We start from the raw sequence: 13,815 nt of genomic DNA on the forward strand, positions 1-13,815 counted from the left end.
TTTATAACACAAAGACTTTATTTTCTTGGGTTCAAAAATCACTGCAGATGGTGACTGCAGCCATGAAATTAAAAGATGTTTGCTCCTTGGGAAAAAAAGCTATGAACTAACTAGACAGCATATTAAAAAGCAGAGACATTACTTTGACAACAAAGTTCCATCTAGTCAAAGCTATGGTTTTTCCAGTAGTCATGTATGGATGTGAGAGTTGGACCATAAAGAAAGCTGAGCACCAAAGAATTGATGCTTTTTAACTGTGGTGTTGGAGAAGACTCTTGAGAATTCCTTGGACTGTAAGGAGATCAAACCAGTCAATCCTAAAGGAAATCAGTCCTAAATATTTGTTGGAAGGATTAATCCTGAAGCCTAAACTTCAATATTTTGGCCACCTGCTGTGAAGAACTGACTCATTAGAAAAGATCCTGATGCTGGGAAAAATTGAAAGCAGAAGGAGAAGGGGACGACAGAGGATGAGATTGTTGGATGGGATCACAGACTCAAAGGACATGAGTTTGAGCAAGCTCCAGGAGCTGTTGATGCACAGGGAGGCCTGGCATGCTGCAGTCCATGGGGTTGCAGAGAGGTAGACACAACTGTGCAACTGAACTGAACTGAACACAGAAAGAAACCAGTTCCAGTTTTGGTATACGACCACCAGTCATACTGATGTTTTCCCATATGAAATGTGTGTTTTTTCTTGATCTACTTTTGAGACTTCCTCTGTATCTTTGGTATTAGCTAGTTGGCTATAATAGACAATTTGGAAAAGTCAGCAGTGGTTACAGGACTGGAAGACGTCAGTTTTCTTTCCAATCCCAAAGAAGGGCAGTGCCATAAAATGTTCAAACTACCGCACAATTGCACTCATTTCACATGCTAGCAAGGTAATGCACAAAATCCTTCAAGTTAGGTTTCAACAGCACATTAATCAAGAACTTCCAGATGTACAATCTGGATTTAGAAAAGGCTGAGGAACCAGAGATCAAATTGTTAACATCTGTTGGATCATAGAGAAAGCAAGGGAATTCCAGGAAAACATCTACCTCTGCTTCATTGACTATACTAAACTCTTTGACTGTGTGAGTCACAACAAATTTGGAAAGTTCTTAAAGACATGGGAATACCACACCACCTGATCTGCCTCCTGAGAAACCTATATGCAGGTCAAAAAGCAACAGTTAGAAATGGACTTGGAACAACAGACTGGTTCAAAATTGGGAAAGGAGTACATCAAGGCTGTATATTGTCACCGTGCTTATTTAACGTATATGCAGAGTACATCATGCAAAATGCCAAGCTGGATGAATCACAAGCTGTTACAAAGATTGCCGGGAGAAATATAACACTTTCAGATATTCAGACAATACAACCCTTATGGCAGAAATCGAAGAGGAACTAAAGAGCCTCTTGATGAATATGAAAGAGAAGAGTGAAAAAGCTGGCTTAAAACTCAGCATTCAAAAAACTAAGATCATGGCATCTGGTCCCATCACTTCATGGCAGATAGATGAGGAAAAATGAAAACTGTGGCAGATTTTTATTTTCTTGGGCTCCAAAATCACTGCAGACAGTGACTGCAGCCCTAAAATTAAAAGATGCTTGCTCCTTGGAAGAAAAGCTATGACAAACCTAGAGAGCATATTAAAAAGTAGAGACATCACTTTGTCAGCTGTTTTTCCAGGAGTCATGTACTGATGTGAGATTTGGATCATAAAGAAGGCTGAGTTTTGAAGAATTGATACTTTCAAATTGTGGGGCTGAAAAAGACTCTTGAGAGTCCCTTGGACAGCAAGGAGTTCAAACCAGTCAGTCTCTAAAGGAAATCAACCCTAAATATTCATTGGAAGAACTGATACTGAAGCTCCAATACTTTGGCCACATGATTCCTCCTGAGCCAACTCACTGGAAAAAACCTTGATGCTGGGAACGATTGAAGGCAGGAGGAGAAGGGGGCTACTGAGAATGAGATGGTTGGATGGCATCGCTGAATCAAGGGACATGAGTTTGAGCAAACTCTGGGAGACAGTGAAGAGAGAAGTTTGGTGTGCTGCAGTCTATGGGGTCACAAAGAGCCAAACAAGACTTAGTGACTGAACAACAAATCATAGACAAAGTGTGTCTTTGTCTATTATTATTATAATTAATTATCTTCATATGAATACAACTTGTGCTTTGAATTTCCTGCATTTAGAATTGGCTTTTGACGAAATTTGGGGGGGGGGGGGGTGGAAATTTCCAATATTTTTTGACTGTCTTTCTATTCCATTTTCTCTATTTTCTCATTCTAAAATTCACGTTAGATTATGTGATATTATCCCTCAGGTCACTGAAACTTTTTAAATATTTTTTCTGAGAGATTCAATTTTGAAAATTTCTATTGACCTTCTTCGGATTCACTGTTCTTTTCTTCTACTATATCCAATCTGCTTCTACTATCGTTCTCTTCCAATGAAATTTTAATTTCAGGATTTAAAAATTTTAAGTTCTGGGATTTCCATTTGATTTTCAACAATTTTCTTATCTTTCCAAGGATTTTCTAATACTCAGCATATTGATTATATTTCTATAAGTCCTTCAGCTTGTTTAAATCTACTTATTTTAAAATTCCTATCTGTTCATTTCAATAGATGTGGGTCTGTTTCTATTGACTGATTTTACTTTTGAGTATAAGCAAGCTTCCGTTGTACGCTGGCTAGTTTTGTGTGTCAACTTGCAGCAGAGTATCTAGATTTAAACATTTTTTTTTCTGAGTGTATCTGTGAAATATTTTCTGAATGAGATTAGCATTTGACTTGGTGGACTCAGTAGAGTAGATCGCCCTGTCCAAAGTGGGTGGGCTGTATCAAATCCACTGACAGTTGAATAGAACTAAAAGCAGAGAAAGGATACTCTGTGGCTAAAGTTTCTCTTGTTCAAATTAAAATGCATTATTTTTGAATATATAGTTATTATTTAAGGTGTATACATCTAAAAGACTATCATATATTGTAGTCTTTTGGCCAAAAAAGTTGTCATGTAACCCCTTTTGATATAAAAACAAATTTTAAAATAGCAGATTATATAATTTTAAAAAATCTCTACAGTCTCCTTATGATTCACTATTCATATCACTCCTATTGCGGTTAGGATCTGACTAATTCTCTATTCCAGTTACATAGTTTTCTACATTTATGATCTTAGATATTTAACTTCTAAGCCACCTTTTCCTCATCTGTAAAATAGAAATAATTGCATAACTTACCCCATAGGGCTATGGTGAATATATGCAATGTATTTCAGGCAAAGCATTGTCAGCTTCCAGGACATATTCTTTTTGACAATATTAATAATGAATAATGCAGAGCTAACAGAAAGTTTCCTAATTACATGGATCCTTAAGGATTTTGTATAATTAAAATCTTTACTAAAGTGAGGAAACAAGTTTTTTGTAAGAAACATTTTGATAATTCAACAATAAAAATAAAGGGGAAAAACTTGAAACTCTGAACCATGAACATGGAAAAAATCAGATATGTATCTGAAGAAGACTTGCAGTTTAAGACTTGACTGTAACACACTGCCCTATAGAAAACATCATTTTTTTTTCATTTAAATTGTTAAAGCTATGAGACAAACACGAAAAAATATTGTCTCCATTATTTTAATGCTGAATAAATGGTGGTTATAAAAGATTAAGAGACTTATCCAAGTTAAGAGGAGGAGTGTAATTCAGATCCTGGATGCAAGACTCTGCAAGCCAGTCTTAAACCTCTACATGTGTGTCACCATCAGCATATAATTTCTACTCAGTAGGAACCACAGGAAGTGTTACCCTGATGTGTAACACAGACAAGGTAGTGATACTATAAACTATGTCATGTCAAAATATTCAGGTTCTATTTAAACAGCTTAGGAAAAAATGTATAGACTTCCCAGGTGGCTCAGTGGTAAAGAATTCGCCTGCCAATGCAGAAGATGCAGATTTGCTCCTTGGGTGGGGAAGATCACTTAGAGAAGGAAATGGCAACCCACACCAGTATTCTTGCCTGGACAATTTCATGGGCAGAGGAGCCTGGCAGGCTACAGTCCACGAGGTCACAGAGATCTGGACAGGACTGAGCAACTAAGCACACACACATGCAAACAGTTTAGAAAAATAGGTAATAGTGCATAGAAGGAAGTCACTGGTTTTTTTTAAGGTTTTGTATTTAACCATTACTTGCTTGACTTTGAGAAAAGGAATTATTTATTTTGTAGAGGGAAAGGGAAATTTGGGGATAGGCCAATAAGCTGTTTGTATATGTCAAATACAGCAACGTGAGCTATGTATGCTGTTTGGAACATATATCAAATATGGTAATTTCCATGATTTGATCCATATACAAATAAATTATTAATAGAACTTGGTATAAAATTAAAATTATCCTGATAAAATTATGTCTCATGAATATAGTACAAAGTTAATAAATAGATTTATAGCAATTGGACTCTGAGCATCAAGCAATGGCATAAATGATAAAGAGCACAAGGAAATAGCTAAAGCAATTTCTGCAAAAGCTAACTTGTTCACTCAATAAGTATTTATTAAACATCTACTGGTTGCTGGTGCCAGGCCCATTTCAAGGAACAGCATGGTAGACATGCGGACATCTGGCCATGACTGTAGTGCTTGCCAGTGCTGATTCTGGGCATAAGAACTCTAGGACCACTCTGCTTTTTAACAGCTGGGAGTCGGGTGTGCCATAATGACTGGGGGGATTGACAACCACTCAGATTCTACAACATTGACACATAGGGTTCTAATTCTTTTGCAGAAATCCACAGTCACTACAGTCACTTCTAGTTGGATGTGTAGCACTCATAGAGGTTTGAAGAGAATTCAGATTTGTCTGTATCCATTCTCTTAAATGGAAGGCATCCAAGACTTTTTAAAATAATATTCCTCCTTAGCACTGAAATGTATGCAAGTTTATTAACTTGATTAGGTCATTTCTTATGGTTTTCAATTCACACACCAAAAAAGGTGATAATGCCTAAAGAAAGTGTTATGTGTATATACTACTGATACTATGTATAAAATAGATAACTAATGAGAACATACTTTATAACACAGGGGACTCTACTTAATGCACTATGTGGCCAAAATGGGAAGGAAGTCCAAAAGGGAGGGGACATATGTATATGTAAAGCTGATTCATTTTGCTGTATAGTAGAAACTTAACACAACATTGTAAAGCAACTACACTCCAATAAAAATTAATTTTTTAAAAAAGTATATGTACTAAATTTCTACAAAATATTTCTAACATATATCAACTTTGTATATATTATAAGATGTGGAATATAAGATGTAGAACAAAATATTTCTGCTCTCTTATTGAAGTAGTAGTGAGTTAATCCTCTAAGACATCCCATAGTGTGGCTTACAATGTGCATTTCCTTACCACTAATTCTAATCCTTTGAAGAGAATAAACCTATGGGATTTATTTTTTTATTAATTGCTAACTAAACCTGTTCTGGTAGGAATTTTCCTCTCTATTTAACACCCAGTCTGAAAGTATTATAACTGAAAGGGTACAGAGAGGTCATCTAAGAAGTTCCATTGGCTGTACAAAAGTCCCTTCTGCTATACCTCAGCCTGTGGTTGCTCAATGTTTACTTGAATATCTGTAGAGATAGGTGTCTTTTAACTTTGAAATTTTTTCTTATAGATTATTTTTAATATCTTGATATATTAATGTTTTGTTTCTGCCCTCTGAGTTCCCATGATAAAACTAAACTTTCATATGATAAGACTGTTCAGCTTCTGAAGCCCACTCCATGGGCAAAATTTCTGGTTAGCCTCCTTTGTGTTACCCGACAAAGGTCCATCTAGTCAAACCTATGGTTTTTCCAGTAGTCATGTATGGATGTGAGAATTGGACCATAAGGAAAGCTGAGTGCTGAAGAATTGATGCTTTTCAACTGTGGTGTTGGAGAAGACCCCGGAGGGTTCCTTGAACTGGAAGGAGATCAAACCAGTCAATCCTAAAGGAAATCAGTCCTGAATATTCATTGGAAGGACTGATACTAAAGCTGAAGCTCTAATACTTTGGCCACCTGATGCGAAGAACTGACTTATTAGCAGAGACCCTGATGCTGGGAAAGGTTGAAGGCAGGAGGATAAGAGGATGCCAGAGGATGAGATGGTTGGATGGGATCACAGACTCGACAGACATGAGTTTGAGGCAAGCTCCAGTAGTTGGTGATGGACAGGGAAATCTGGTGTGCTGCAGTCCATGGGGATGCAAAGAGTCGGATACAACTGAGCAACTGAACTGAACTGCATTACCCTTGCCCTTTGAAAGACAGCCATGTGCTGCAGACTTTGCAGAGAGTATTCTTGTATCTTTAATTTTTGTTCTGTAAAGCAAGAGTGTTTTCTGTTTATTAAATTATAGACATCTGAATTAAGATTATCACAAGAAAAGAATAGCAGTTTTTATTGCCTAAATTCAGCCAGAATTACAGCTTATTTGTCCTTGGAGGGATACTGTATGGTGAGTAAAATTAGATCACCAATGAAAAAGAATACTTGCTTCCTGATATTGCTCAATTTCAAAATTTCCTATTTATTTTCAGATTTAACTAACATAGTAAGCCCTTGCATGCTTAATTTCTCAGTTCTCTCTGACTCTTTGCAACCTTTTGGACTGTAGCCTGCCAAACTCCTCTGTCCTCTGGATTTTTCAAGCAAGAACACCAGAAATCAAAGTCGCTCAGTCGTGTCCCACTCTTTGATACCCCAGGGACTATAGAGTCTATGAGATTCTGTAGGACAGAATACCAGAGTGGGTAGCCTTTCCCTTCTCCAGGGGATCTTCCCAACTCAGGGATTGAACCCAGGACTCCTGCATTGCGGGCAGATTCTTTACCAACTGAGCCACAAAGGAAGCTCAAGAATAGTGGAGGAGGTAACCTATCCCTTCTCCAGCAGATCAGTTGCCATTTCCTACTCCAGGGGCATCGTCCCAACCCAGGGATTGAATCTGTGTCTCCTGCGTTGCAGGCAGATTCTTTATCCGCTGAGTCATTGGAGAACTGCCAGGCTCCTCTCTCCATGGAATTTTCCAAGCAAGAATATTGGAGTGGATTGTCATTTCTTCCTCCAAAGGATCTTCCAGATCCAGGGTTCAAACCTGCTTGCATCTCTTGCATTGGCAAGCAGATTCTTTATGGTCTGAGTCACCAGGGAAGCCCATTAAGCATTTATCTGATTTTAATTACTATGTAAGGTGCTTCCGTATGTTGTTGTTTAGTCGCTAAGTTATGTCTGACTCTTAGCAACCCCATGGACCATAACCCACCAGGCTTCTCTCTGTTTGGGATTTCCCAGGCATGAATACTGGGGTGAGTTGCCATTTCCTCCTCTAGGGGATCTTCACAACCCAGGGATTGAACCCACATCACATATCCTGAACTGGCAGGCAGATTCTTTACTGCTGAGCCACCAGGGAAGCCCAAAATGCTTCTATATACCTTTATATTAGCCAAGAAACTCAATCCTCTGAGGAACCTTGAGGATGTCTGGCAGGAAGAGGTCAGATTTACTAAAAACTTCAGCTCTGACACTGATAAAACATCATTTATGAAATCAGACTGAATGCTGAATGTTTTTATACATTTCATTTCACTTAATTCCCAATTCCAGAGATAATTATCTTTACTTTAAAGATAAGAAAACTGAGACTCAGAGTATGACTTTCCCACTCATAGCCAACAAAGAAAATCTAAAAATATAATCACCAGTCTCAAATCTAGAGCTCTTCCTACTTCATGTAGCTTGGTAGTAGTGATGGCTGACAACTTCACTTTTTCTGCTACCTTGTAGTAGCTAAAATTTCAATAGTAGGATAATCACAGCTTTCTGCAACTTGCTGGTTTGATCAGGGTAACTTGTGGCCCTACACAAATGGAAATCAAAAGTTAGGACACCAAAATTTACTAATTAGAAAGGCAAATATTTCATTATCTTGCTTATATGTGAAATTTAAAAACAAACAAATGAAAACAGGGTTATAAGGAGTTGGAGCCTAGAGGAAATGGGTGATGGTGGTCAAAGTATAAAGACTTCCAGTCATAAGATGAATAAGTTCTAGGGATCCGACCTACACCATGGTGACTATACTTAACAATACTGTATACTATATTTGAAAGTTGATGCGAGAGTTATATCTTAAGTGTTTCCACAACACATTCACACACTTAAACACACAAAGCTAACCATGTAAGGTAATGGATGTGTTAACTAAACATATTATGGTAATCATTTCATAACCTATACAGCTATCAAACTATTACATTGTATACCTTAAATTTACCCAATGTAATATGTCAACTATGTCTCAACAAACTTGGAAAAATATTACATTTAAGAATTATTTATTAGTGAAATTATTAGTTTTTAAAACCCTGTTTCAGTGTGTATGTGTATACTCAGCTAAGACATAGTATGAATTTTATCCTATAATTGCATTTTAAAAGGTTTAAAAGACATGAAGAATATGATGAAGATGGGTTGGAGAGAGGAGAATAATGGAGACAGAGAATCAAATTAAGAGGCTATAGCCACAATCCAAAAGAAAATGAAGGACAAAAAGAAGAAAATGGCCACAAAAATGGAAAAGACTGAGTCTGTGAATACACAGCAAGGAAACGCTTAATTACTGTTAGATGCCAAAGGAGAGGGACAAGGCAAAGGCAGAGTGAGTCTTAGATTTCTGGCATGGATGGATGATTGATAAACATCAGTTGAGGAAGCAGATGAAGATGAAGAGAGGTTGGGAGGTAAAAGCAATAAGTTCAGTTTGAATTATACTCATCAAACATCTAAATGGAATATGCAGTTAAAGATTTCAAGATAAAAACATAGGTTAGGGAGTCAGAAGTCAACTATATTATGTAGAGCACATGTAGATTAAATGCATAAGAGTTCGTGTACAATGCACTGAAGAAAAAGAATCCACAAAGACTTAAGGTTGCTATCAAAAAAGCTGAAAAAGAACAAGAGAAAGTGGTTTTAAGAAACCCAGGGAAAGAAAGTCAGTTTTCTGAGTGGAATAGTCATCACAATTAAATACCCGCAAATGTCTATAACATAAGGACAGAAAAGCATTCATTGTCGTCACAATTAAGAGGCAACTGGCAGCTTTTGTCAGAACAATTTTGGGTAAGTATAAGAAATTAAAACACGTAAGATAGGGAAGTGAATATGTTATACACATGTGCATACAAATACACACATCTATTTGCATGTGCACACACACACACAACCTACTGTCTTAGTCCTGAGGAAATCAACTTTATTTTTTTTTTTACTTTATTAAAATACTGAGTTTATTTCACATGTATCTTCGTCTCCCCACCATTCCCATCTGTCTGACCACCACTACTACTATGCCTATCATAACATTCCATACATACTTAAAACCAAGCAAAGGGTGGAGTTCCATCTTTAAAAACTAAACAGGCATTTTGGACAACACATTCTTGGCAATGGAACGTGGACAACATTTATCAGACACGGTAGGGAAAGTTCTCACTCTGCATTATAAAAAGGACAGCCAGATATCAACTGTTACAGAAATGAAATAAGACGGAAAATTTTTAACAAACTGTTTAAACTATTTTCTTAAAGAGACTTCCTCCACTGCCAGAGATCTTGAATAGCCTCCTGGTCAGTCATCCGGAAACAATTCTTCACATAATTGATAAACTTGGCTTCCACTTTGGGAAGGGAACCACCTTTTTCTATACTTGCTTGCATTTTTGCTTTAATGTCTTCTACAGAGCTAGGTCCTTTTGGTGTTTTAGGTGTTTTTTCCTGTTTCTTGAAGGATTCTTGACCTTTTGATCTTGGTGTTGACGGTTTTGAGTCTTTTCCATTTTGGTTTGATTTTTGTGCATTTTTGGCTGGAGTATCTCGTACAGATTTCTTTACTGGAGCTTTTTCTTCAACTTCCTCATCAAAATCGTCATCATCATCATCTTCATCATCATCATCGTCATCGTCATCATCATCTTCATCTTCATCAGCAGCAAGCTTTACTTTTTTCTGGGGAACCTTGCTACCACTTCCAGGGGCAGAACGCTTTCCAGATATACTTAGGAGTTTCACCTCCTCCTGCTCCTCTTCTTCTGACTCTGCATCTTCCTCCACAGCTACTAAGTGCTGTCCACTGATATGCACAGGCCCTGAACCACACTTCAACCGTAAGACCACAGGTGGTGTAATTTCAAAGCCCCCAAGAGAAACCATTGGCTGTACAGACATTTTCAAAGTTGCCAGTGTTACTTTAATTGGACTGCCTTCATAATTCATCGCCTCTGCTTCAACAATGTGTAACTCATCCTTTGCTCCAGCCCCTAAACTGACCGTTCTTAAAGATAACTGGTGCTCATTTTCATCATTATCCACCTTGAAGTGATAATCTCTGTCAGCCTTTAATTCACACCCGAAAAGATAGTTCTGGGGCCTCAAGGGGCTCATGTCCATGTCCATTGAATCCTCCATGGGTTGGCGGCACGCACTTATGTGGGAGAGAAGCCGGACGGAATTGAACGACGACTATTCGAACCAGCAGCCGCGCAGGACGGAATCACACCAGGGAAAGCAGGAAATCAACTTTAATCCCATCTTGGTTAAAATGAAAACTGATATTCAAAAACACACTGGTTATAATAAATTAGGTTTCTGAATGAAGCAGTTTTCTCAATAAGAGTGACAAGATTGAATATTTAATTATAGGCAACAAAAGTTTAAAGTTTCCCTGCTTTTACACTGATTTTGCTAACCTGCAACAGTGACATTAGGCAAGAGTCTGGGGTTTGGAATCAAATTATGGGTATTAAATACCATCTCTACCAGAGTACTAATTATGATACCTTACCTCTCAACCTCTTTTTCTGTAAAATGGGGATTATGTTGATAATACTAATACTTTGCTTTTGGAGTTGGTTGTTTTGAGGATTAAATGATGTACTACATACAAAGTGCCTGAGCAAAAGTCCTCAAGAAATGTTAGCTTTTAACTATTTTTCTGAGTTTTTTTGAGAACTAATTTCTAGAAAAAAAAAAATAGAAAAAAGGGACATTGATGCATTGCTACAATTTTGTTCATATAAAACTCTGCTGAAATAGAATTTGAATGCATGTACGCAATATTTTTGAGGGCTCTTTAAATATGATAAAAAGCCCAAATTTTATGCATAGAAATTTAAAGTGATTCTTGAATTTTTTGAGGGCTCTAGTTTTTAATCCCACATTTGATGGTTAGACATCTTCTCTTGTGTTAAGTGCATCTTTAATTGAAAAGCAAATTGTCATCTTCCATAAGGTAACTAAGATACTTGATGTTTCCAGATGTGGTCCACTGATCTTTAAAACTCTAAGCTTGCTCACCGAAATCAAAGAACTAAAGGTAGATATCAATCCCATGCTTAATGTTTTTAAGATTATTTATTTTCTTGAAATGGCAATACAACCAAAGAAACTTCCCAATTGATTATAATCAATACCAATAGGATGCTGAGAAAATAATTTTTTTAATTGTAGAAATTAAAGGAAAAAACTTAAAGAGCAGAGGGCAACTTTATGTGAAGTGATAAGCTTTGAATATACAAATTACACAGGTTGAAAAGAAAATACAAATAGTTGCCTTTGGTAGTCACTCAGCCAAAGTTTCAATGAAACTATAAATGTCAGTTATTCCGCAATTTCAACACATCGTGATAGTTGATGATTCAACTAAGAACTGATCCCAGGGAGAGGCTCTCAAACCACAGGCTTCATCCCATTTGCTTCGGAATGTATAAAATAGCTGTGCTATTCCAGGGCCAGTCACTTCCATTTCTTATAACACCATCCCAGAGAAGGAACAGACTGGGAAGTTTGAGGTAAGAGAGATCTTAAGTATCATGGATTTTAATATATCAAGATATATTATATACCTTTGTGTATGTCATCTAGAGAGATAGATATATCCAGGAAACTGTCAAAATTAAAATCATTGAGACTGTCATGGTTGCTTGAATCTGTAATCTTTAAGTGATTAGACAATCATCTAGGGTATACCTATTTACAAGACTCTTTCTTAAAATCATCACCCAGCTATCGTAAGCACATAGTTTAGAATGACCATAAAGAAAGCTTTATGGGAGTTGGAGTGCTGGTGGCACACTGTTACTGTTCCAAGAGCCTCAGGCTCATTGATTTACGAGCTTAAGTCAGTAAATGAAGGGAACATGCACTGCCACATATTCTCTAGAGTATGAACATGTGACAATTTATTTGTGGCCTCCTGTTTTTCTTTAAAATTTTCTGTATTTACATTCCATTCTATAAAATATCATGTTGACTTTAATGTAAAAATTACTTGGATTTTCCTATAAATCCTTAAATGAAATTGATGCTCCAGGAAGATGCATCTAATTTATTCAGACATTGGATGTGTTCCCCAGCATACAGCTATATACTGCTATGGGTATTACAGTTTGAGAAGTAGAAAAATAAAAGGTGGTAGTTGGTAATTACGCTGAGTCCTGCCTATAAGACAAGATCTGAAAGACTCTATGATGTGCTTTACCTGTTTGCTTCAGGTGGTTTTAAATCATCCTTGAATTCATATTCGTAATCCCCCTTTGGGATAGATTCACTTGAATTCTGTTCTCTCCAAAAATCTTTCCTTGATTTCTCTGTTTTCTTCTATATTTGACATGGTTTAATTACTAAGTCATGTCCAACTCTTTTGTGACACCATAGACACCTGCCAGGCTTTTCTGTCCATATAACTCTCCAGGCAAGAATACTGGAGCGGGTAGCTATTCCTTTCTCCAGGGGATCTTCCAGACCCAAGAGTTGAACCCAAGTCTCTTGCATTGCAAGCAAATTCTTTACCATCTGACCCACCAGGGAAGCCCTAAATTGCTTATCCCCACACTAAGTCTCTGTAAAGGCCAAGGCTGTATTTCCTTCCAGCAGCTACTCTTATTAGCATGTACAGAGAAATATTACTCTTAAATAATATGTGAATATTTGTTTTTTAAAAACTTGATGTGACATCGAAATTGCAAAACACCTTTGACTCTACCTAAAAAAAATCCTGGTCTCCAAATAGGTTGATGCTCTAAGAGCTATTAGTAACATAATATGTGCTACAACTAAATCTAATGAATTTGTGCTGACATTTGGTCTTTCTATTACTTCTAGATTACATCTGAATAAAATGAAAGTTCTCCTTCTGCTCACAGCCATCTTGGCAATAACCATTGGTTTCCCGGTGAGTAGTTCTGTATTTCAGAGTATTTATGGGTTGTTGTTGGTTTTTTGGTTGTTGTTGCTGTGGTTATCATTCTAATTCATAAATCCTAGGAAATGTTTCTATTTTAAGCATGTCTAATATCTGGCTTTTTTACATTATATTCTATGCCATTTTATAAATCATATACTATTTTATGTATAGTTTAATTCTACATAGTCTTGATGAAGTGGTGAATTTTTTTGAGGTGTTTAGAATAAATAATAACATTTTTAAGAAAAATAATCCCTAGAATATTTTCTGGAAGGTCAAATCCTAAATTTAAACAAATGGCTACTATGAAACAATACTGAGTAGTAGTGGATAGTTTAACTATTTCCTTCATACATATGCATGTCTCTCAATTTGTGTGTTTTATTATCATGAGTTGAATTAACTTCACTGTTTAATCTTTAGGTCTCTCAAGACAAGGAAAGAGAAGCACGAAGTGTAAGTTACACTTTTGCTGTTTAACATGTGTGATTTTCATGTGAAATATCC

General features: G+C 36.7%; 1 protein-coding gene across 1 annotated transcript; it reads right to left on the minus strand.

Annotated features, from left to right (window-relative positions):
- Positions 1 to 9,387: 9,387 nt before the first annotated feature.
- On the minus strand, positions 9,388 to 10,615 carry LOC128049645 (nucleophosmin-like). Its single transcript, XM_052641942.1, has one exon. It carries the CDS (start codon positions 10,530 to 10,532, stop codon positions 9,651 to 9,653), a length of 882 nt encoding a protein of 293 aa, XP_052497902.1. The 5' UTR covers positions 10,533 to 10,615; the 3' UTR covers positions 9,388 to 9,650.
- Between the last annotated feature and the right edge of the window lie 3,200 nt (positions 10,616 to 13,815).

Source organism: Budorcas taxicolor, chromosome 6 (genome assembly GCF_023091745.1).
Source record: "Budorcas taxicolor isolate Tak-1 chromosome 6, Takin1.1, whole genome shotgun sequence".
NCBI classification, from domain to species: Eukaryota; Metazoa; Chordata; class Mammalia; order Artiodactyla; family Bovidae; genus Budorcas; species Budorcas taxicolor.